General features: G+C 44.2%; 1 protein-coding gene across 2 annotated transcripts; it reads left to right on the forward strand.

Annotated features, from left to right (window-relative positions):
• Positions 1–2,841: 2,841 nt before the first annotated feature.
• On the forward strand, positions 2,842–24,134 carry elmo3 (engulfment and cell motility 3). Of its 2 annotated transcripts, XM_056417178.1 has the most exons (21): positions 2,842–3,052; positions 6,481–6,589; positions 8,770–8,810; positions 9,936–10,008; positions 11,111–11,161; positions 11,943–12,112; positions 12,501–12,600; positions 12,721–12,872; positions 13,440–13,518; positions 14,126–14,176; positions 14,342–14,464; positions 14,815–14,937; positions 15,060–15,164; positions 17,489–17,597; positions 17,718–17,854; positions 21,775–21,938; positions 22,207–22,319; positions 22,416–22,520; positions 22,606–22,685; positions 22,796–22,876; positions 22,980–24,134. In XM_056417178.1, the coding sequence occupies exons 2-21, from the start codon at positions 6,512–6,514 to the stop codon at positions 23,190–23,192; spliced, it is 2,148 nt and encodes a 715-aa protein (XP_056273153.1). In that variant the 5' UTR covers positions 2,842–3,052; positions 6,481–6,511; the 3' UTR covers positions 23,193–24,134. The 2 variants fall into 2 exon arrangements, with proteins under 2 accessions (XP_056273153.1, XP_056273155.1); XM_056417180.1 differs by lacking the exons at positions 2,842–3,052; positions 6,481–6,589; positions 8,770–8,810; ... (10 more) ...; positions 17,489–17,597; positions 17,718–17,854 and adding an exon at positions 18,982–19,566.
• The last annotated feature ends 1,443 nt before the right edge of the window (positions 24,135–25,577 follow it).

The raw sequence follows: 25,577 nt of genomic DNA on the forward strand, positions 1-25,577 counted from the left end.
ATACGTTGACTCTTGTTCGAGACACTAAAAGCATCAATCGAGGCCCTTGACTGCAGGATCCACGGCTCCCTGGAGTCACACAACAGCCCATAATGCCATTGTGTTGCACAGTTAACGTTGAATTGCAGAAGTATCATATTTGTAAAATCATGAGAACAAAGACAATACAATTATTAAGATTTATCGGTGCTTGATTATTGTTTTTTTAATGTTTTAAATTGTTGGATTGGATTATTAACTGGAAGTTACACGTTTTTTTTAATAGTCAGAATCAAACGTTGCATGTTCCAAAAGAGTCTCGTGATGCTCGATAACGTGTGATTGTTTCATTCAGTCAAACGTTGGAGGATTTCACTTATTTTATTAGTGAATGTAGGAAGCGTTGAACACTATTTTCAGAAACAGTGACAATGAAAATATTATACCACGTTGTTTATGCCAAAAAAGTAGCCGGACGCTGCAGGGAATCGAACCCCATCCCAGTAAACCAGGAGTACCATTACCAGTGCCTTTGTTCTTTTGGAGGCTTGTGGGTTATAATAATTTCTAGTTAACTAGGATAAATAATTAATTAAAATAAGTACAGATGAATATGAAAAAATAAATAAATATAATCAATTAAATAAAACAAATAATCAATTAAATAAATAGATCTTCTCGGTTTACTGTTGGTACATGTTGAGAGTCTCCTGGTCGTTGGTGTTCTTCAAGGCCCATCTCAGTTTCTCATTCTCAACAGTGAGCCGATTACCGACACTTCAGGGTATCGAACCGGCTGCGTTTACTCCTGTGAGTTTTAGCGGCTTATCCATGGCTTTACCCGCGTATGACTTCAACTTTAAACTCAGTCTTTTTTTGACAACGGTACTAAATTCTCAAAGGTCCCATTTCACATCAACGAGAGAGCTAGTTAACTGGTCACTAGTTGGTACCATGTTCTTCTCCGCGGGCGGTTTGAGATCTGTAGCTGCTGGAGGATCTTTGAGGCCTGAAGGAAGAGGTGTCCTCCTGCTCCAACTGGATCTTGTTGTTTTCCTCAGCCTTGAGGTCGAGCGGCCTTGAGGTCGAGCGGCCTTTGTTTCACCGTCTCGTTCAGAGCTGCTATGTCTCCAGCTGGTCTATGTTGTTGACCTGGCCGTGTGGAGCTCCGTTTGGAGGGAAGTCTTTTCTTTAGTCACAGACGATTACTTTCCAACCACTCGAGATTCAAAGTGTTATCAAACTTGATCTTGTTGTTAGCCATCATCTCGGTCGTAGCTCTGACCTCGAGTGGCTCAGTTCTCCAGGCCTGGATCTTCTGAGCATCCTCGCTGATGTTAACCTTCTCATTATGCAGTTCTGCGCGAAACCCTCCGGCAGCTGCATTTCTCCAATCAGGTTTTCTTCTTGATAAACCGACCCTGCCGTATTTATCAAGTTGATCCTGATGTTTTTAACCTTTTCCTTTTCCTCGATATTCAGGGTGTTATCCATCTTGATCCCGTTGTTATCCATCTCGGTCAGAGCCCTGACCGAGGCCTTTGTCCTGCAAAGGTCATCCCTGAATGGCTTAGTCTTCCACGCCTGGATCGACTTATCCATCTCTTTCTTGGTAACAACCTTCCCGATGTTTCCTACCCTTTCCTCCTGCTCGATCTTCAGGGTTTGATCCAACGTGGTCTTGTTCTTATTCATCAACTCGGTCAGAGTTATATATATATACACTACCGTTCAAAAGTTTGGGATCACCCAGACAATTTCGTGTCTTCCATGAAAAATCACACTTTTATTTATCAAATGAATATAAAATATAGTCAAGACATTGACAAGGTTAGAAATAATGATTAATATTTGAAGTATTCATTTTGTTCTTCAAACTTCAAGCTCAAAGGAAGGCCAGTTTTATAGCTTATATCACCAGCATAACTGTTTTCAGCTGTGCTAACATAATTGCACAAGGGTTTTCTAATCAGACATTAGTCTTCTAAGGCGATTAGCAAACACAATGTACCATTAGAACACTGGAGTGATCGTTGATGGAAATGGGCCTCTATACACCTCTGGAGATATTTCATTAGAAACCAGACACTTCCACCTAGAATAGTCATTTACCACATTAACAATGTAGAGTGTATTTCTGATTAATTTAATGTTATCTTTATTGAAAAAACAGTGCTTTTCTTTGAAAAATAAAGTCATTTCTAAGTGATCCCAAACTTTTGAACGGTAGTATATATATATATATATATATATATATATATATCCAAATAAAGGCATATACAGAGGAGACATTACGTGCAGCAATGTCTTGGATGTCATAGGGCACCCAGCTGTCTATTTGGTGACATGATAAATAATAGCTGTGTAGTATTGACGTAGCAGTTATATTTGTGTATAAAGTATACACAATACTTTGAGACGAAAAGGGACAGCAGGGGGCAGCTGTAACCTGCCGCATCCAACCCGGAACTTTGATTTAGTTAATCTACTTCTTGGAAATTTGAAAAAGAAAAAACGGTCTCGCTCAGTATAAGAACCAGTAGCATTTAACGTTGTTGCATAATTGTTCTTTCAAAATAAAAGTACTGTAGCGCTTGATTTTTAAAAGTAACGCATTTACATGTTTTAAGGTAACACATCTTACACGAGCACAGCTGATGGTGAATTATACGTAATGGAATAAGTAAATAGTGACACTTAAATTTATAGATTGTTACCGTATAACATGTTACTTATAATTGTTCACGATAACACCTTGGACGGATGTATTTTATTTTGAAAGTTATAACCGGAAAAGCTTTCTCTAACTCCGACTAGCTTGCCTCTTCCAACTCTCGACTGAGCGACTCCAACTAACCCGGAACTTTTAAGTCAACTAATCATTCCTGAAAACTTGTTGCAGGGAGTTTCCTCCTGTTTGTGAGAGCGGTGCCAATGCCGCTCTGAGAGAAGACACTTCTGCGGACTAAATTAGTTCATTCCGAGGGGGAAATAGGGAAGTTTCAAATGTTTCTCGCTCCGACTGCGGCGGTTCCTGTGGGACAGTAGCCCTCGACTCGTCTTTTCAAACCAGGTAGGAACCGAGGGGGGAAAGCTGTGCAGCTGACTCTCTCACTTCTTTCACAACCTTGTCATGAGCCAACAGTGGAATCAGTGTTAAAGTCCTACCAGTGCAGGTGCTGTTAAATACATGTGTGTGTGTTCACGCGCTCACGTTTCACTAACTCACGTTAACCTACGAGTGAGCTTCAAACGCACAGAGCTCACGCCTAATGAGCTCTCGGTGTTCCGCTGCTCACAACACGGCTAACATGGAAGGTATATGTGTGCAAAGTAGAGCGATATGTATGCTAATGAGGAGGACGCACACCAATTGCATGTTATATTAATGTTTTGTTTGTGGTTGTAAATGAAAGCACGCATGTCATTAAATCCCAGTAGAAGTCAAAAGTTAGTCTAGCTTTTTATTATTCCTCTATTGGAGAAACAAGTGCTCGTGTGTGTGTGTGTGTGTGTGTGCGGGGAACCCTGTCAGGTTAGGAATTTCAGGCAGCTGAGTGCCCCCCCCCTCCCTCCCCTCTCTCTCTCTCTCTGTGGCTTTAAGCTTAGTACTGCATCAAAGTGGTAGAATACGGTCGCTGACAGCTGCTGAACGTAGTTGAGATTTGTAAAGTAATTTCCATTATTGTATTGACACATTAATACAATAATAATTGGTGATGCATGTGTCATCTGTCTGTTTTTAATAGTTTACTGTGTGCATCCTGATAGTCTTATATTTATTTCCCCTGAAGAATATATTAACTTAACTGTGACGTGTTAAGTAAAACTGTAAAAACATAACATTCTGATCAAACTTATTATGACTGTAACTGACAGTTGTATTAATTTAATATGTTTATCTGACAACTATTTAATTTATTATACTGTTTCTATTTTGGTGTATATTCTCTCTGAATAATGCCCGTTAGTGATCCTTCGTGATGCCTTTACAATAAGTTGCTTTGCCCAAACCCAGGAGTAAAAACACATATATTGCATTTAATATCATAGAAACTGAGAAATACAAGCAAATATTCACATAAATCATTCTGATGTATTTGTTGGCGTTGTATAACTCATCAATAACAATGACATAATGTCCAGTGCATGTTTTGAGGTGAGCAGCATTGAGAGAAGGGAACCAACACATTCACTTCCCTTCTGTTTAAAACAGACCCAGAAGGGCTGTTTCTCTTATTCAGGGGACATCACGAACATAAAGCGACAGGTGGACACACTTGAGCGAAAATACCTCTTTTATGCTGAGTTAAAACACGTGAATCTAGTTTAAGTTTGTCCTTGGTCTGGTTGTAATGAAGGGGAATGTCAGTGCAGGCTGTCTCCAGTGTGGCAGGAGGCCTGCAGCAAGTACAGACAGGTCACGATGCCGTCAGCCTCAACTGAATGTTTCTGCTCTCTGACTCGTCTGACCTTTTTTTTATTTTATTGCCTTTCTGGACAAAAGTCTTCTGACGTCTTTTCAACGAGTGCATTTGGATCCATTGGGGACATTCTCCCATCGGCCCCCTTTCTCTGATATAATTATGTGTGATTAACAAATAGTACAACAGCTGAATATTAATTAATATATACGATCATATAATATGAGATTATCTAGAGGTCTGATTGTAGTATAATAAAATAGTCGCTGCCTTTTTTTATTTTGTTCAGGAGAGTATTCTTAAATAATTGAGATACATTGATTGTCTTTACCTGCTTAGTAACATCAATAATTGTTTGACGACTGAGATATTATTGAAAAATTGCCTCATTGAGTAAAAAAAAGTGAAAAATACAGTATTATTAAATATCTATGATTTAAATAAACAACAGATGTTCAAGGCCACGCTCAGCATCTGTGAGGCACAGTACTACTCACTAATGTCATTTGATGTTGATGAAAAGGAAGTTCAGCCGGTGTGTGTTTTTTATTCCAATTGTTTTTAATAACCGTTAGTCATGCAGCCAATACAACATCGTAAGCTGCAGCTGTTGTCATGGTACATTTCACGGTGCCCTTTTGACAAAACAAAGGGGCGTCTCCTTTCAGTCTTTGCAGTGCAGCCGTAACAATACTTTGGGCTTCAGCTAATAGACACACGTGGGTTCAGCTTCCCATTCATCATTTAGTCGTATACACACACACTTCAGCTCCGCAGGTCGTCTTTGTTGTTGCAAAGACATCACATGCTCTAACCCGGTATTGCCCTTGAATTTGCTGACTCATAAGCTGACCGAGAATTCTACATTCACACCCAAATCTCTTGAAGATTAAGGTTGCACATTCTTGTAGGTATTTGCTCGATGGAGGTCGACCAGCGTAATGGTTTTCAGCACCGCAGGGTTAATTAAGTCCATCTATAAATGATCTGGACCGGACCGGGACTGCAGCCTGCTGTGAAAGTCCTCCACGTGTTCCCTCTTGCTCTTATTCATCAGGAAAAAGATGCCGCAAGTGAGCTGAGAAGACCGTAAAGACGCGTGGCTGTTTGGACGGAGCGCTTTTCGCCTTGAGATCTGCCATAAACTGCGAGAGCTTTAGTTTTTTTCTTTTTAGACCGGAGCGATGGTATGTGAACTATCCGAGAGATCGAGGAGAGGGTGGGGTTTATTAATCACACCAAACATAAGCGGGCACAAGCTCGACCTATTTTTCTTTCATCGAGAGCTCGTGAATGTGGAGCTGAAATTTAGATGGAACTGTATTGTTTCCACGTCTGAAGGCCAGGGAGCGGCGAAGAAGGACAAGGAAGGGGGAAGGGTCGGAAGCACAACTGCTTCTTCTGTATCCTCTGGGAATGCTGTCGGAAGGCTGGGGAGGAAGCGTGTCTGATGTGTGTGTGTGTGTGTGTACATTGGAAGGGGGAGAAGAAAAAGTGAGCAATCCGTGTGCGTGTTCAGACAGTATTTGGGCCTCTCAGCACTCGGTGCACCATGAAGTGAAAGAGGAACACGGTGCCGCACACCCGCAGAGTGAAGATGATACTCTCGTTGACCGCCACGAGTAATTCACGACGACCGGCCTCTTCACGGAGCGACCGCTCTCGGGGTGGTCAGCTTCCACCTGAACGCCTTTAAAAATCCCTGAGACAACAGATTCATTGATACAATTATAAATATTATGTTTATCGCCAGTTTAGAGATCAATTTGTTTTATCCCTGCCACGACATTTCTGTGTGAAATTTAAATCTTGGGATATTCTGATATAAATGTAATCTAATTTTGGTTGTAGTTAGATGAAGTTGTCACAGAGTTATCTTTCTTAAAACGGGACAGGCTGTGTATTTAGTTTTAGTTCTGGTTTTATTCGTCTCGACTCTTTATTCTCACGTTCTGCTGCACAATGATGTCACTGTGAAACATTTCCCTTTTTCTTTTTTCAGGTTGTCAGCATTAATGGTCATTACTTTTTTATTAAGTAATATAATAATAATAATGATCTCTTTTATTATCAACAGATAAAGAGTGGTGGCGTTAAGAGGTGCCAACATGCCTCAACAGAAGGACATCGTGAAGATAGCCATCCAGATGCCTGGGGCCTACCCCCAGCTCATACAACTGGACCAGGTAAAGCACACACACGCACACACACACACGCACACGCACACGCACACACAAACACACACACACAATGCCAAATATGCTCCATTTTAAACTCCACAGCTGTGGTAAAGCTATCCATTGTGTTGAAGAGCATCTCTGTATCCCTTGACAACGAAGCCCGACACACTGTCGTGTCACTCACTCATTCAACCTGAATGACGCTGGATGTTCAGCAGCCTTTGGCGTTCCAAGTAAAGCCCGATTGAGATTACAGATTGATTAAGATTGTCCTGGCCAAGACCGGCAGCAGCACATTGAACAACATATAAAAGTTACAGACAATTAAATGTATGTTTACAGCACGAGTATACCAAAATAAAACTTGTCTGTACATCATGGATCAAAAAGTAGCAGCTGGCTCATTCAAAGCGTCTACAAATTATTTACTGTCGCCCAAATTTTCCAATTAGTTTTTAGGAAATTCAATCGACCAGCTCCCCTTGACCCAACAGGAGCAGCACGCCTACAAGCAGTGTAGTTTTTTTGTTAAGTATTGCCTTATAAAGAAGGACATGTCATTAAGTCAAGAGTTAGGGCCTGAAGATTTGTAATACACTTTAACCCATGTACACATTTGTGTAGCATACACACTAATGTGTATACACATATTTATGTTGAAATTCTAACGTTTTGCTTCTTTCTGAGATGCTTCAGTTATTCGATCAACAATAGTAACAACATGTGTCTGAAGGAGATCGTCACTGGTGTTACATCTCAAATGCTGATAGGATTTTTGTAACTTTGGAAACGGAAAGACAAAGAAGCTGATGTTGGGTGACTGATGTCCGTCAGTGCCTTCATCTCCACAGTGACCAGTGTGGTTGGTGCTGCAGCATGAGATATTAAACATGCCCACACTAGTGACTATAATAATCGCCTGTGATGTCACTGACTGTCAGCTTTTCAAACTATGGAGCGGTTGACATGTTCAATATTTGAGAAACAAGTTGTCATCACGTAAGTAGGAATGAATTGCACTTAACTTGGAGTTTGACGGGACTTCCTTTTTTAATTTCCCATTTGAAATGTTTTATTTCCATAAGGCCCGCTTTCATGCAAAGTCCAATTTTATATTCTATATAATGTCACTTTTCTCGATGGTGGTGTCGTCGCCAGGTCGTCGATGTCCTGCCCTACACAGCCGCCTTCCTCTCACACAACCCCGCTCAACTACTCCAAATGTAGCCTTGTTAAGTCGCGGTTTTATTTATTTTGAGGTTATGATATGTGTGACTCACCACACAGCCCCATTTATATTTATTTAGTTGTGTATTTATATATTATTGAACCATTTGGGGTTTCATGGCCAGGTTTAGGTTTGTCAGCTTTTACTAAATGAGATTGTAGGGAAGTTTTAGATGTGTTTCCCAGAAACTATGGGGAAGTTTCACTTCTGTGCACAAGACAGCTGGGTGTGCGTCTCACACTCACTGCACATCACTTGAGGAGCTTTGAACAGAGAGGACGGATTCAACAGGGAGAACAGTTGTAAAATGCAATATTCCTGAAACTGGAAAGAACTCCCACACTTTTTAAATCCCCGATACCTGAAACATTATTTCATTGTTATTGTTGTTGTAATAATCATAACTGGAGAACCACCAATAAGCATTGAGGTCTGTTCACAACCAATCCCATCAACCCGGGAGAATCCCGCACCATGTTCTCATTGGTCCAGTCGTCTTCACGAAATCATTCGATTGGTCGACCTTCTTGGATGCCACTAATTGCAGAGCAGCCCCTGGGTCTACCGCAGAACCCGAAGACATTTTGATTTGTTGACCGCGGGACTCGCCACTAATGGCAGGATAGCTGAGAGCCAGACATGGAAGTAGTCTGGCTTTTATTTTCGTTCAAAGGGATCTGGGCCGAGTTCGGAAAGTGTTGGGAACTCTTGGATTTCCTCTTCTCAGCAATCGAGGTTTGCAGCCAGTGAAAATAGTTGTGGTGCCGTGATCCCATAACGGCATGGCACTACTGAAGCGAGCATTCAGCTCCTTGACAGAAACATACTTTCATAGTAATACTTTGTTGTTGCGACCCACGTGTGTGCAGCAAGTGTGAGTTTGTATTTTTACGTCACGTGAACGTATCTGCGGTGGTTTGTGTCTGACTGCAGGATGTTTTGTTGTGTCTTTGTCCAGAAAAAGCCTCTTTCTGCCGTCATAAAGGAAGTGTGTGATGGGTAAGTGGATTTGTTTCGCTTTCTTTGTGGTTATGTTTGATATCAGAATCAGAATCAGAAACGGGTTTATTGCCAGGAATGTTTACACAAACGAGGAATTTTTCATTGTCTTTGAACTGTATGTCTTTTACATTACATCACATGCCATTGAGCAGACGCTTTTATCCAAAGGGACTTACAATAAGTGCATTCGCTGTCGGAAAAGAGCAGAGGGAATCATTGGGGACTCACTTCATTCAGCTCACTCTCTGCTCAGACACAAACACTGCACATACAACCTGAGACACAGCAGAGCGGACAGCACCGTCACCCACAGGACACGCTTCTTCAACAGCTTCTTCCCTGCCTCAGTCAGACTGATGGCGCAACAGAACTACTGAGAAATGCGCACTCCTTGATAGTGTGGAAAATGTGCAATACCACAATCAGTGCAATATCCCCACACAACCTTCCCCCAACATCTGAAGATGTGCAATATCCCCACATAACTCTCCCCTTCCCCCTCTTTCTTTCTTTTTACAAGCTCGGTACAGCACTAGCCTACTTACCTACTTATTATCTCTGCACTCTCCTTTCTTATGTTTATTTTGATAACCTGTTCCTGTACTTAATACTGTTAATACTGCATACACTTTACCACACTATGTACAGTGTGTTTTTTGTACAGTGTTTAAAAAATATATATGTTTCATATTTCTATTATTATTACGGTTACTATTATAATTATTATAGTGTGTTTGTTTTGTACCTCTGTTGACTCGGAGAACCCTGCAAAAATAATTCCGATGTGTCTGGACTGCTGGTCTAGGCACAGATGGTAAATAAAAAACCTTGAACCTTGATTCAACCTAGAGTACAAACTAAGAACAACAAGAATACAAAAGTACCATAATAAGAGCTATTTAAGTGCCACTGAAGTGCAAATCTGTGTTTTACTCCAGATATAGTCGGAAAAGATGTGTTTTTAGTTTCCGGCGGAAGATGTAGAGACTTTCTGCTGTCCTGATGTCAGTGGGGAGCTCGTTCCACCACTGAGGAGCCAGGACAGCAAACACAAGTCGGTTGGCTGTTGCCGTGATGTCTTACCGTGATAGTTAATATCGGTGTGTGTGTGTGTGTGTGTAGCTGGAATCTCCACGGTCCCGACAACCACGCTCTGCAGTACGCTGATGGAGTCCAGACGTACATCACTGAATCGGTGAGTCACATCAACCTTATTTACGAATCAATGCAAATATTTACCACACCAGGGAATCGGCCCGCTGCACGTTTGAGCACAACCTGAAGACATTGAGCAACAGATCTGAGTCAGCCCGTCAGATGTTTCCATGTTGAGGACGAAAAGGCTGTAAATCTCTGTTCAAGTTGTCAAAGCACGGCAATGAATCTGGGAATCAGAATTATTTGAACCACCTCTGGTCCGCTTTGTGTTTCTCTCGAGTTCAGAAATATATCAAATGACTTGATCTCAAAACAAATCCCACGGCGCACAACGTCATCACCGCCATGAGGAATGAGTGTGGAACCGGCTCTAACAGCAACGGACATGGAGAGAGACGGATAAAAGCAGCTGGAAGTACACCGGGCATCTCGGTGTCAAGTGACCTTTTGAAGAGGTTGCCACTGAAGGCCCGCCCCCTCTTTGGGCTGAAGGCGGCGCTGCAGAAGCCATCAGAGAGATACAGAGGAAAAGATGCTTCCAGTGTTTCCTTTCATGTTACAGCCAATGCTGTATCTAAACTCTTCTAACCAGGGGGGGGGGCTTAAAGCCTTAAACACATCACAGCACAGCTTGTGTGTCCTTCTCCTATGTAGCAGTCTGTCCTTGTGAGCAGATAAATGCATCATCAGTGCCTCTACTAGTGTCAGAAGACTAACAGGCTTCTATACCTCTCTGCAGCTCACACACAAAACAGTTTTAAGCTAAACATGTCTCTCTATTTTACTAACAGTTAGTAGAGCGTCAGTACTATCTACTCATACTACTTCTGCAGTGTGTGTGTGTCTGTGTCTGTGTCTGTGTGTGTGTGTGTGTGTGTGTGTGTGTGTGTGTGTGTGTGTGTGTGTGTGTGTGTGTGTGTGTGTGTGTGTGTGTGTGTGTCTGTGTCTGTGTCTGTGTGTGTTTTCCGAGGGGTGTGTGCGTTTATAGGTCCTTGTACTGTATATGTCTGTGTTTGGCTGACTTATTTGTATCCATGCGTGTCTAACTTTCTCTACCTTGTGGTCCCTGTGTCACTTTACATGTCAGCGTTTTTTTCAACAGCTTTTAAAGTGTGTGTGTGTTTGTGTGTGTTTTGCAGAATCGTCTGGACATTAAGAACGGCTGCATTCTGCGTCTGACCAAGGCCCCGGTGAGTCTGCGTCAACCACGCTGCTCTATCTCCTCCCTCTCCTCACATTCCTGCAGCCCTCTGGCTCTTCACCGTCATGTCGGAGAACATTCACAGACCGGCTGCGTGGCCAGTTCATGGAATAAAGCATTATTCTCTTACTATTACAAGTCGCTGAGTTTCAAAGAAATGTAACGATATGATATGAATAATTATATACACTACCGTTCAAAAGTTTGGGGTCACTTAGAAATGTCTTTATTTTTCAAAGAAAATCACTGTTTTTTCAATACAGATAACATTAATCAGAAATACCCACAATACATTGTTAATGTGGTAAATGACTATTCTAGGTGGAAACGTCTGGTTTCTAATGAAATATCTCCATAGGTGTATAGAGGCCCATTTCCATCAACTATCACTCCAGTGTTCTAATGGTACATTGTGTTTGCTAATCGCCTTAGAAGACTAATATCTGATTAGAAAACCCTTGTGCAATTATGTTAGCACAGCTGAAAACAGTTATGCTGGTGATATAAGCTATACAACTGGCCTTCCTTTGAGCTTGAAGTTTGAAGAACAAAATGAATACTTCAAATATTAATCATTATTTCTAACCTTGTCAATGTCTTGACTATATTTTCTATTCAATTTTCAATTAATTTGATAAATAAAAGTGAGTTTTCATGGAAGACACAAAATTGTCTGGATGACCCCAAACTTTTGAACGGTAGTGTCCATGGACACAATACTTGAGTATGGTGTGTGTAAACATGTGTTTTGTTGTTGCCGCTGAACACAGGGCCGCTGTGCAGAAGACCTGTACAAGGGCATCCAGAGCTCGGACTCGGGTGTGCGCTGCGACTCGCTGAAGGAACTGGCGAATGTTTCCAAGGACGTGACCTTCGCTCAGGAGTTCATCAGTCGAGACGGACATCTCCTATTGGTCAAAATAGTAGAGGACGCTAAAGAGTTAGTACTGCATGTGTGTGTGTGTGTCCATGGCTGGGGTAGAATGGTGTTCCTCCTCAGATGGATATCTGTGGTGCTGGGGGGTGAAGTGGCTCTCACACTTGTTGCAGCATATCTTGCCGAGTTAGACACGTATACACTGTATAGACCTATTGGTTTGTACCTGTTGTGCAGTTTCTATGATCATATGAAACACTGACACTCCTCTGGCGGCACAGTGAGCTGCATCCTGAGTGCTCGGTCACATGAGGGACATGTTTTAACTGCATCGAGATGAATACAAGGATTCCACACAAGCAGTCTGTCTGAAAGCTTTTTTGTCGTCTATGTGTCTGAGTGCATAATATGACATAACATTTCTTTGTATGCGTGTGTCTGCGTCATTCAGGAGTAATGTGATAATGACCCACACACTGACGGGCTTCATGGAGCTGATGGATCATGGGATCGTTTCATGGGAGAACCTGTCGTCTGTCTTCATCAAGAAGGTGCTGTGTCTGGTGCTCTGTCTGTTGCGTTGTCACTTTGATAGTAGCTGCACTCTGTCTTACTATTCCTACCTCCTGTCTTCCTTCTCAACATCCCTTCCTTTTTCCCGTTCCTTTCAGATTGCTAGCTTTGTCAACGCCAAGCTGACCGATGCATCAATCCAGCAGGTGTCCTTGGACATCCTAGAGAGCATGGTGCTGAGCAGCCACGGCCTCTTCCTGCAGGTCAAACAGGAAGTCACTATGGAGCGGCTCATCGCTCACCTCCAGGTGTAAGTGACGGCTGGATGAGGACCGACGGTTAGAAGCCGATCATAAATTCATTTAAACCTTGAGTGAATGCAGCCGCAGCGGCTGGATTCACCAATACTTCCTCTCATGTCAAATGTGTTCTGTGTTCCAGCTTTTGTTTTGATCAAAGCTCTAACATTGGTTCTTAGAGATAGAATCTGAAGACAACGGCACAAGATGTTGGCATTGGAGACGTTCAAATAAAATAGAGAGAGAAAATATTCAGTGTCTACTGTTCAGCAAAGAGAAAAGTAACTTTGCCAGAGTTACACATCTGTGGGGCGACAGGGTGGTGCAGAGAGTTGTCTGTAACAGGAAGTAATTAAATATGTAAAAATACTGGTGCAGACGATGACATTGTGTCTGCTGTTTCTCACACAAGAATCTAACAGTTAGACTGAATGTATTGATGTGGGAATATAAACCTTCAACATCCTTTCCATCTCAGCCTGTTTTCCTTCCTTAAACACCTCTTCATGCAGCAGTGAAACATCTCAATGATGTGTTTGTCTGAATTTGTTCTTCTGCTCCTCTCTGACCATGTTCAGGACGAACCAGCAGATACAGACCAAAGCGATGGCTCTACTTATGGCACTACTCCAGACAGCCGGGGACTCGGACCGACAGGTGCTGCTGCAGTCTTCTTCTTACTTTCTAATATACTTTCATCAACTTCCTCTTCTTGTAGCTATTCAAACTTCCAAGCATGCAGACGTTTAGTTATTGGGTTAGTTTACGTCCTGAATGTCTGCAACGTATATCTTCTGTAACCAAGACTGAACGTGTTATGCACGTTAAGGCCATTATTAAACACGTGAGTCAGAATCCTGCTGACGTCACTTCTTACAGCTGGAAAGGACTCGTCTGTAAGTCGAGGCTTTCTCCCCCACGGTTCAGTTCCTGGTCCTCTCATTGTACGGAAACAGTTCCCTCATTCAGCCCTCTGGCTCCCTTCCACTCTGCCTCTCTTTGTTACTGACACACAGACTCACACTTCCTCACTTTGACAGAAAGTCAACAAATCCACCCTTCTTATCAGCAAATGAGCCCTGAACAAAACGAGGCTGGGCCAGAGATGCGTGTACCAGCAAGTGATGGTTTTGTCTTGGAGGTCAAAGTCCCACACACGAATAGGAACTGACACGACAGTGCCACCCCTTGTTTGAAACATGTCATTGCACCCCGGCTCCACATGTTGGTCATGCTCCCTTGTTCTTTCTCTTCTGTTTTACAGGATATTTTTGCGTTCCTGAATAAGAGGAATCTCCGGCAGTACATTTATAAAGTAAATGGTCTCTTTATTTACATTTCACATAGTTTTCTGTATCTCAGTGATAAAATACTTGTAATTTGTGATCTCGGGCTATACAAAATAAACTGAATTTAATTGTGCAGAGTAAAGTAAAGCAACATCTCTGGCCTATTAAAGTAATCCATGTTTTTGTTGCAGAACATCATCCATAGTTCTGGCGCAGTCCAGGACGAGATGGCCCACTACCTCTATGTCCTCCAGTCCGTTACCTTAAATCACCTGGAGGCCCGCATGAGGACTCCTATGGACAGCTACAGCCAGGTGAGCTCCAACATGAGGAGTCAAACTCTGAAAACATCTGCTGCTGCCGCTTCACACATTATGTTTAAATCTTAAGGATTTATCAGCTGGTCTACCTTAAATGGTTAATGGCTAAAATGAAATAATTCCCCATTGACACAGATTTCTGATCTGAACTGAAATGTAATCATCTGTTCCTTGTTTCCGAAGCCTGTTTGTACATTTCACTGATAGATCTCAAAATCTTTCACCATAATAAATTATAGACAAATCTATAACATTTTTTGTTTTAATTATCAGACACACCAGAGTGAGAGTGCCTGCATGACAGTGACGACACATCCATGTTTTATCTGCCTCTCCCCCTGCAGGACCAGAGAGATACGCTTCACAATCTGCGCCAGGCAGCGTTCGAGAACGAGAGTGAGAACAGCCTGAGCAACGAGAGACGACGCTCGCTCTGCGCCAAAGAGTTCAAGAAGTTGGGCTTCTCTGTGAGTGACCGCTGTCACAAGTTATTCAGTGATGATTCAGTTCACTTTCATCATTATATAATAGTTAAAGTACTTTATCTTCATGCCACTGTGAATAATATTGATTGTTCTCCTCATTTTAGAACAATAGTAACCCCGGTCAGGACTTGGTTCGAACGCCTCCTGGTCTTCTAGCTCTGGACACCATGTTTTATTTTGCTGCACGCTATCCTGATGCCTACAGCAGGGTAAGCATGATGTATCTGCTTGTCATTTAACCACTTAGAATGAGCTGGTAGAAAAAAAGCATCTCTCAAAACAATTTCGGATTTTTGTCCTTACCAGCCAGCATCATGCTAACCTCATTGAGCAGTACACCATCAACTTCAGCTGTCTTGTATTTTAAATGAAGAATAAATCCCTCCATTAAAGATACATTTGGACTACCTGATCTCATGTTTCAGTTTTCCAATGCATACTAATAGAACAAATGTTATGTGACTGATAGCTTTTTGTCGATGTCAGTTCTATTTCATCCTTCCTGACCGCCGATATCTTTATTAATAACAACAATCATCCAGATCAGTTTGTTTTCAGCAGGCATCAGCTAAGGCTGAAGTTTAACTGCAGCTCGTTGAATACAAATTGTTGCCTATCGTGTGTGTTGACACAGCCACAAGATGGGGGTCACAGTGGTGCCTCGGCTCTATCCCGGTATCCCCAGGGAAGGGTCCGCCCCCACCGGTCGCCACAGCAGACTCCCTCTCTCGGGGCGCAGTCTGGTCTGGTACAGGACTTCCAGAGGACAGTCTATTCGCGACACTTGGGTCTGGAGCCACAGGCCATGCACCTGGCGCTCAAACAGTTCCTGCCATACTTGGGAGGGAATATGTACTTGTTGGGCGAGACATCGCCTCAACCACCTTCAGGGGCCCTAGGCGGCAGAGCTGCTCTGGCTCCCCGTGCTTCTGATTTTTTTCTCTCGGTAACCCCTCACCTGACCAATTGTCGGGCGAGGTAGCGACCAGGAGAACGGAACAGGCGTTCCCCCCCATTTCCGCTGATCTTTGCTAACTAGGTTTTTTTCAACAGGGCCACCGATTTTGCTGGGGGCCCCTGTCCGCAGCCAGGACTTGGTTCCCCTGGCTGCACAGACTCACGGTGCCTCGCTGACATCGGGACCCCTAGCACAGCTAGATGGTGGGACCTGCCATCCCGATCGCCGTGCCCAACAAAGGGCTTGGCGGGAGAGCAGAAGCAGCTGAACAGAATCAGTCCAGAGGACTATTCTAAATGCCGGAGTGCCATCCGTCTGAGCGACGCAGACCCGACCGCCCGACCAGACCACGGAGGGGGATTCCAGGTGCCTCGTGCGTACTCACGCCTCCGTCATCCCTTCTAGTTAAGGGCATGTCTGCCTCTATCCTGAGCTGCCATTTCAGGGCAGCATGCTCGACAATGATGCGGAACAGCCACAAGCTGGTGTCCCTCTTCATAAGGAGGGCCTCAGTGACTATCCCCGCCCCCCCGGCTCCTCCAGGGACTTGCCGAGTACTGGACACCCTGCTGCTCCCTGAGCCCCGAGGGCTCCTCCAGGGACTTGCCCCCGGTACTGACACCCTATGCTCCCTTGGCAGAGGCAGAGCTGTGGTTACCGTCGCCGCAAAGACCTTTCATCCTTGCCATAACTGCGGCAGAGCAAGTAGGCAAGCTACCCTGTCGGTCAATGAGCCTTGTCTGAGGGGAACTCAGAGGGCTCGGGTGTCACACTGCGGCCTAAGCAGTGGCTTCCCCAAAGGTGCTGGCACGCCGGGTCTCAACCAGCCTGTCCAGCCTGCACAGCTTGACCACCATAACTAGTCAGTTAGGGTGGATCTAAGAAGGCTATGCCACTGCAGAACAGTGCCTGTTCCACTAGATAGTGGAGGCCATTGCCTGGGCATAGGTGGTGAGCGTCCGTGCTCTGCCATCCAGAGCAGGGTGTTGTGCTACCAACGGCGCCCACATCACGGGAGGCGAAGAGGAGAGGTATGCGGGAATATAGGTGCATATGTATGCAACAGCCTCAGGGGCATCGTTGCACATTCACCAGAGACTACAGAGTGACACCCTCCATGCATTGCAGGTGGTCCAAATCCTCTGCTTGAGTCATATGAGGTAGTTTCCTTGGGATTCCTCGTGACACTGTTGGTATAAGTCATCCAGTGCTAAGCACACCCTGGCGGTCAGGAAGGATGAAATAGATGTAACTATGGTTCTATGAATCCTGGATGACCGCCAGAGTTCTTAGTCACCGGAATCTCGTGAGTTCGCGAAGATTCAGAACTGATCTCGGGATGATGACAAACTTATACCGGTGGGCGGGGTCATCCGAGGTCACGGGTGACTTTGTTGTTATTAATACTCGACCTGCTATGCGCAAGACGGAAGATATCCAGTGCTAAGCACCGCCTCTGGCGGTCATCCAGGATTCATAGAACCATAGTTATATACGTAACTTGCGTTCTTTGACACCGGCTTCACATTATAACTAAAACTTAATTTGTAATGTTAAAGTACTTCTGTCTACCAGTTTGTCCTGGAGAACAGCAGCAGGGAAGACAAGCACGAGTGTCCCTTTGCCCGGAGCAGCATCCAGCTCACACTCATCCTGTGTGAGATCCTTTGTATCGGCGAGCCGCGTAAGTTGCCCTCCTCCATTCTGCCGTGACGGTCTGTCACCTCTCGTCACACCGACAGCTGACCACCTTGTGTTGTTTTGCTCTTGTGTCCGTCTCATCTGCTCCTTCCTCTGTTAACAGCCTCGGAGACGGGGTCTGACTACCATCCCGTCTTCTTCAGTCAGGACCGGCTGATGGAGGAGCTCTTCTGTGTTTGCATTCAGCTGCTCAACAAGACCTGGAAGGAGATGAGAGCCACACAGGAGGACTTTGACAAGGTGCAGTAGTGCGGCATGCTCCTCTTTATTGGGTCGAGCAAGAAAAATGGTGCCACGCAGTTCTAGCTTCAAACTTAACCAGGTTTTTTTTTTTCACTTCAATACACTTGTTCAAACTTTCTGGAAATGCAATTCAGATTTTGATGAAAAGATCTGGATGGTATATATGAAGCTTGAGCCAGCAGCTGCTTAGCTTCGCAGTACTAAGTCTCAGCCTTTTGCACAGAGCCAGGCGAGCTGTCTCCCTATTTCCAGTCTTTGTGCTAAGCTAACTGTCTGCTGGCTCCACCTTCATATGATACAACGAACCATGAGAGGGTAACTGATCTTCTCACGTCACTCAGTGAAGGAATATCACACCATATCTCGAAGGATTCCATGTAAATGTAAGGTTTGAAAAACAAAGATCCAGAGCTGTGGTTTTCGGTCACGACACCATCTCAGCCCCGATGGAGTTACGATAATACGGATATTTACTCGGTTCATGCTGTAAATGCTCTGAAAGGGTGCACTGCGTCCCTGTTGTACAAAGGTTTTCAAACTCATTCAGATTTGACAAAGGGTAAGCTTCTCCAGACACACCGAGTTCAGCTTTTGTGGGAGCCTTTTAAAAGTTTGTTTTTACGGTGGATTTGTGTCACTTTGTACTTTAGTGACTTTGTGCGGGACATTCTTATGCTAACCGCCCCGACGCCCGCCCACACGAAAAGAGCTGGCCCTGCATTCAGGAGCACATGTGACCGTACAACCACACTGTAGAACTTTACGATGGCGTTCAGCATCGGGGTCTTGTCTGGGAGAAATATTGAGAATCCAGCCGTCCTAAAAAGAAGAGTGGTCGAGCTTTTGTCCTGAAGCGCACATCAACCCCACACGCACACAACGGAAGGCCTCAACAGTGCTCTCCTCTTCGTCATGTGACCCCGTGACCTTTCGGGAGCGGGCCAGTGTGCTGAGCGCCAACCCGGCCGACCGGCCTTTTGTTTTTGACCACACACCCCTACCCAGGGTGCTTTGGGGCAAAGACAAAGGGGCATTAGGTGGACAAAGAGAAGCGTGGTGGGCGAATGAAACAGAGGGAGAAGGAAACGAGAACAACAAAGCGCTCCGGGCATGAGCAGTAATTACACAACAACACCGGGAACATAAAACCTCTGTAAACAATGTGAGAGGGGGCGAATGAGAGGGTTGGATTGGAGGGAGCGGATTAGAAACCAAAGAATAGGAGAGGTGGTGGTGGTCGATGTAATATCACAAGTTTAGGTTTCATTCCCCGGTGAGTTCATTAAAAGTATCGTTGTTTGTCTGAGTAAGAAACAAATAATCCTTCAATTAAATCACAAGAATATATTTGCATAGCTTTACAGACTCCACGTGTTAATGGTCATCACACACCTACACACACACACACACACACACATATCCGGCATACATGCACATGCTGCAGGGTTTAGAGACCAGGACCATCATCGCTCCTATTGGCCAGTTTAGCTCAATGAAAGAGGGCGGGGCATGTGGGTAGGAGGGGTGTTTGTGGTTTTTGTGAGAGTATCAGGGTGTCTGTTTACAAAACACCCAGAGGCCTGCACCTCTCCTGTCATGTAGGAGATCTCTGTCTCTCCCTCACTTTCACCGCCCATCACCCCCGTCACTTATCTCAGGTGCAAAGTTGGGATTGAAATATCGTCTGCACTGAAGGAAGAAAAATGGAGGTACGGTTGTTTTTTGGTATTGTTTGCTGGTTGGAAGCTGGAGGATTTCATTAGGAAGTCAATATCAAATGTTGTAGTCAAATGTCTCTGTCCACACCCCAAGCCTAAAGTCTGAAACAGGTGAGACTTAACCCTTATGTTGCCTTCGGGTCATATTGACCCGAAGGCGACAGGAGGGTGAAACATTGAATCGGGTCAAATTGACCCGAAGGCAACACAAGGGTTAAGAACAGAAGTGATTTATATCAGGAGAGTTCAGAGGACACGACGCTGAGAAGCAGCGGTCTCAGGTTTGTGTCCTGTGCAGGACGGTGAGGTTATTTTGGCTTGCGCAGAGTCACAGGGTGAAACTCGAGTCGCTTGTTCTGTGTCCCTGAATGTTCTCGCTCTATAAAATGTATTTGGACGCGTGGAAGTTGGCTTCCACCATCTGTAGTCTCAATGCTGCCCGGCGGATACGCTCGGCATATTCTGTCTGGTCGTAAACGGTTGGATCACATTCAATGTTTGTGAATTGCTTGTAACCTGAAGCTTTGATGTACAATAGGACAGACGTGTGGAGAGAAGTCAGAGCTGCACTGAATGGGTTACTTTGAATCACGAATTGATCACAAGCCATCGAATTGGTTGTGAACAGCAATGATCTAGGTCAGCAGTCAGCAGTCAGCAGCGGATGAAGCGAGATCAGGATGAATAGTGCTGGAGTCGGCTTACTCTCTGTAGCACTATAGATTTCTATATAGATTTCCACTATTTACAACTGAGGCTCGTATAATAAAGGTGGATGTAGATGTAGATATATTCACTGTTTGACCAAGTGCCCCGAGCTTTGTTTCAGAGGGTCAACCCCTGTCCCTCTGCCTGAGCTTCAGTTCCACAAGTCAAGCAGAATAAACACACAATCACAATCAAAGGGGTTTGTGCTGCAGCATTTTAATCTGGGGCAATATACAAACGTGTTTATTAAATTAAATGTGTTTTTAAAATGTTCAGACTCACGATGAACCCAGTTACTGTTCAGTGAAATGAACACTCAATTTCAATTCAGTTTATTTTGTAGAGCCCAAAAGAAAAGACACATTTTTCTCAGGTCTTTATGTTGCAGATATTTGGGTTAATTAAGAGCGCACTGATCAATGGCTGCCCCCCTGTGGGTCAGATAGCTGGATATAAGGTCATGTGACACCGTCGCAGCAGAAGGTCCTTCACTTTCAACTCATCATAGAAGTAGGCAGGAACATGTATGGATGGATGGATGGAGGATAGGGGTGTGGCTTAGAAGAAAGACTGAATAAAAGAGTGGAGGAAAGGAAGGACTCTTCTTAAATGAACTCCCAGCAGGATACACTCTCGATCGATCAGTGTGTGGAGCATGCTCTGACCGCGTCGAGGAAACAGAGGAAGCGTCTTCATGTGGGTTTAAAGGTAAAGGGCCATCGTTAGGGGCTTCCACCTGGTCCCCCAATGTGTCTTATATAAACTACTCAAATGTACGTTAGTTGTTTCCTGTATTGCTGTGATTTGGTTGCTAGGAGGTTAATTCTTCATGTATTGGTCCCAGCTTTGTCTTTGCTGTACATGTGTGTGTGTGTCTTTGTGTTTGTGTATCTGTGTGTGTGTGTGTGTGTTTGTATTTGTGACCTGACGCAAAGCAGAAGTTCATCACCAGAACTTCTGCAAACTTCAGCATGGAAGTTAATTCTTCATGCAAACAGTGTCTGTGAGGGAAAGATCAACTTCTTACAGTCTTCATCAATGAATGGTGATGAAGACTGTGACTTGTGGTTGAAAGCTCTGGAAAAGATAGTAAGTTTGAGTATTTTGTCACAAATTCTGCAAAGTAGTCTCGGGGGGGGGGCAATAAAAAGCAAACGTCTGAATAGAATAGAGGAAGAACCATGATGGCTCCCCACACCCTCATCGTCGGCATTGATGCACGGACCTCTGATGTGTAGGAGGGAAGTCCATCTCCCACTTAACGTCATGCAGAATCTCTTTTCGAAGGCCACTGCAACCCAAAGGAGTCTCTGACATGAGGTCATTGTTTTGGGGTGAGAGCTGCATCGGAAACTCAAACCCAGTAAACTCGACTAGCTTTCCCAGGCCTGCCCGTATCACTCCTCCCTCTCCGCTATCAAAGGAGGCAGCACCCCGTTATCCATCTGACACGTGTCTGACCTGTCCTTGTCTCCTTGTCTCCTTCCCCAGGTGATGCAGGTGGTGAGGGAGCAGATCACCAGGACGCTGTCCAGTAAGCCGACCTCCCTGGAGCTCTTCAAGAACAAAGTCAACGCCCTGAACTACGGCGAGATCCTCAAACTGCGGCAGACCGAACGCCTGCACCAAGAGGAGACTCTGGCTCCCCCCGTCCTGTGAGTAGCAGGATGACGAGAGCCGAGACGCCAGGCTTTGATGAAACGTGTCCGATGGGATTAGCCATGTTGGTTTTACGGGTCTCTTGATGCAGGGTTTGTGTCTTAGGTGGATTTCCTGCAGCTATTTTGGTTCCAAGGTTTGAGAGAATAATGACAATTAACGGATTCAGTTTTTTGTCCTTTGAGAGGATGCTTATGGCACGGGACGAAGCATTTAGTCGACTTTTTTAAGTGTGTGTGTGTGTGTGTGATATCTTCTTTCCAGTGAGCTCAAAGAGCGCCTGAAGCCAGAGCTGCTCGAGTTGATCCGCCAGCAGAGACTCAACAGGCTGTGTCAAGGAACAATGTTCAGGAAGATTAGCAGCCGACGCAGACAGGGTGAGAGAGGGAGCACACACACACACACACACACACACATACTTAAAAAAGTCGACTGTCTCTTGTCCCTCTCATATCTCTCTCTGTTTTTCTTAGATAAATTGTGGTACTGCCGCTTGTCCCCTAATCACAAAATGCTCCACTATGGGGATGCGAAGGAGGACACCGACAACCCCACAGTAGAAATGCTGCAAAACAAGAGTGAGTGGAAGCTCGCCTGTCTGTATTTATTATGAGTTATTTCATAAACCTGACCTTGTCTTTGTACCACTTCCTCCTCATTCAGTTCCAGTAGCAGATATCAAAGGCTTGCTGACGGGGAAGGACTGCCCCCACATGAAGGAGAACAAGGGCAAACATAACAAGGTCAGCAGCTCTTCTTTTAAAGAAGATCAACTTTATTGTTCTCCGAGTCTCACGCTCATGAAGCTCCCATCTCACTGTGTTTGTGCTCCTCGACCTGTCTCCCACTGCAGGAGGTGCTGGACTTGGCATTTAGCATCACATATGACGTTGAAGAGGCGAGCCTGAACTTCATCGCCCCCTCCAGAACAGATGTGAGTCTTGCTCCTCTTCATCAAAGTTTCTTCTTCTCTGTGTGCGTTATAATGTAGAGTACTAGTATAAACGGTTCCCTCGCTGGCTTCCCCTCTCTGACAGTTCTGCCTGTGGACGGATGGACTGAGCGTTCTCCTGGGCCGGGAGATGAGTAGTGAATCTATGCGCAGCGAGCTGGAGATCCTGCTCTCTATGGAGATTAAGCTCCGCCTCCTGGACCTTGCGAACGTTCCCATCCCCGACATCGCGCCGGTCGTCCCCAAACCGCCGAGCAACTACAACTTCTGCTACGACTTCAGCCAGACGGAGCAGTAGAGCGACTGGGACGCGTGAATGTGTAAATATGTGTGTGTGTGTGTGTGTGTCTGAAATGAGTGGTGCGTGTTTGTTGAGATTTGACTTGTGCATCCATGCACTTATTCCTTATAACACAGATTTTTTTTTTTTTAATCATCATTTTATAATTCTAAATATATCTTAACTAAACTACGTATGGTACATATACTTGTGTGTGAGGTTTTTACTGGTCGAGGCAGTGGACGCTTTGACCTTCGCCTTTGATGCTAGTTGTGCTCATTTGTTAAATTCTTGTATTTTATTTTTTAAATGGGCATTACCTAGAACACAGATATGGTACATGTCATTAATTTCCAACATATGAAAGATAAATACAGTTTATTTTTCATGTTGGACAGAATTTTGCTTAAATATCCCTCCGATAGGTCCAGAGATATATAGGTCCAGTGGCTCAGGATGACTACGACTTTCACTTCTATTATTCTAGTGATGGAGAAACACACGGCATGCCACGCCGACATTTAGTTTTTAACAACAGGAAACTACCGTCAACAGTTTAAGAATGACGAATTTTTAATCCAACTTGCAATCCTCTGTAAACGTGTCTGATGACCTGCAGCCGGCGGCCATCGTCTCAACTGTCTCGGATCTGATCCTGAAATTGAAGTTGATTTTATACCACGTACAATAATATGTTAATGGTGAAACTGTGACGGAGGCATCGAGCGCCGTCCCAGTGCGCTACACTCACAAAGCTCACTGGTGACACTGGGAGCAGCTGCTTCACAACGGACCGGTACACGTGTCACGTGGTGCGTTTGTGGCACCGGGTTATTTCATTTGGCTCTCTGCAGCGCATTCCTGACACGCAACTTTCTGTAATGATATCCACTTTGAATTGCACACTTTGAGTGACTTTGCGATAATAAACAGTTTGATTTATACTGAGAGACAAAACAAGCACGTGTGTGTTTTGTTGGTGGCATCGCGGCCAAAGTGTTAAACCAAAGTGTTGAACCATCTGCTTCTCATCCTTCTTGTCATATCAACAGATGAAGTTAGATTGATGTCAAATCTTCACACGCAATGGAATCGAGTACATTTGGACATTTCCAGTGACAATAGGTGCTGTATTACTTTTGGAATCTGCCCCATTAATATATGTGGTAAAAGGGCTGGGTGGGCTACAATCTGTCAAATGTAACTCCTTCATGAAACAATGACATTTTAGTCTTGCATAACCTTTCACCTTTAGGACCCGTAATCATTTAACTTGTGAAAAACTGCATTTTATGGTTGAATTGACCCGGTAAAAGATACTAGAATGGGCACAGAGCAGGTAGAATAATGCAAAACAGATTGTACGCATTCATAAACCATTATGATCACGGTCTAGATTACCAAATACAGTCTCGGGTATTAGAGATCCTAAAGACGTTATCGTAAAGAATAGTATCGCCTATATCACACATATGCTCATTACTAAACTGAAAACGCATGTTTTGGCAAAATTGTGATTATAATGGTGACTAATCTTTAAAGAATCTCAAAGACGTTCTTTTTCTATAACAACCGACATAAAGTTATCATAACTGATCCATAGAAGCAGCTGTTGACTAAACTGGGTGATACATCGTTAACTGATTGGAGATCAGTTTTGGTCATAAGGACTTCTGTAATATTACTACTTTAAATATGTAACTTATGAAATGTGTTTATTGTTTTAATTTCCCAGTTCATTCACACCGCTTCACTTCTTCCAGAAAACACCCACTGTCACTAATTATTCTAATCCAAAGTGATATCCACATGAACCGGCCTCCACAGGAGATCATGGACGTTGATGGATGGAAACCATATTGTTGCCTCGGATGGACCGTACTCCACATTCCTGAGCAGTGAGAAGCTCCTCCTCGAGTAAGAGGGCAAACCTCTGAAGCTGGAGGCCCCGTCCCAACGCCGAAGGGCCGGGGACATCGGATGTTTCTCCGATTGGTAAAGTCTCCTAAAAAAACGGGGACATTTCCTCTCCAACCGAAGAGGCCTCGAACAATCTGAATTCTCTCCAGCAGCTATAATAACCCGTCGTACCCCTCCTCTTCTTCACGTGTCACACCTACATCATTCATCCCGTCTTCAAAGGTCGACTCCAGGAGGTCTGTTGCCTTATATGGTGATATATGAGTTGATGGATCCGCTTACACAGGATAGGTTACATAATACCCATCTTACAGGAGGATTATGCAACATGGAGCAATGCATATTGTCCATACTGGTTATATTTACGGCAGTATAATTTTAGATGTTCATATTTTTTATACAGCAGGTCACATTAGTTATTGAACATTACGAGGACTAGTTTGTTTTCCACCTAAAAAGTTCATACCTGCAAACTTGTCATCA

Source organism: Pseudoliparis swirei, chromosome 6 (assembly GCF_029220125.1).
Source record: "Pseudoliparis swirei isolate HS2019 ecotype Mariana Trench chromosome 6, NWPU_hadal_v1, whole genome shotgun sequence".
Taxonomy (NCBI): Eukaryota; Metazoa; Chordata; class Actinopteri; order Perciformes; family Liparidae; genus Pseudoliparis; species Pseudoliparis swirei.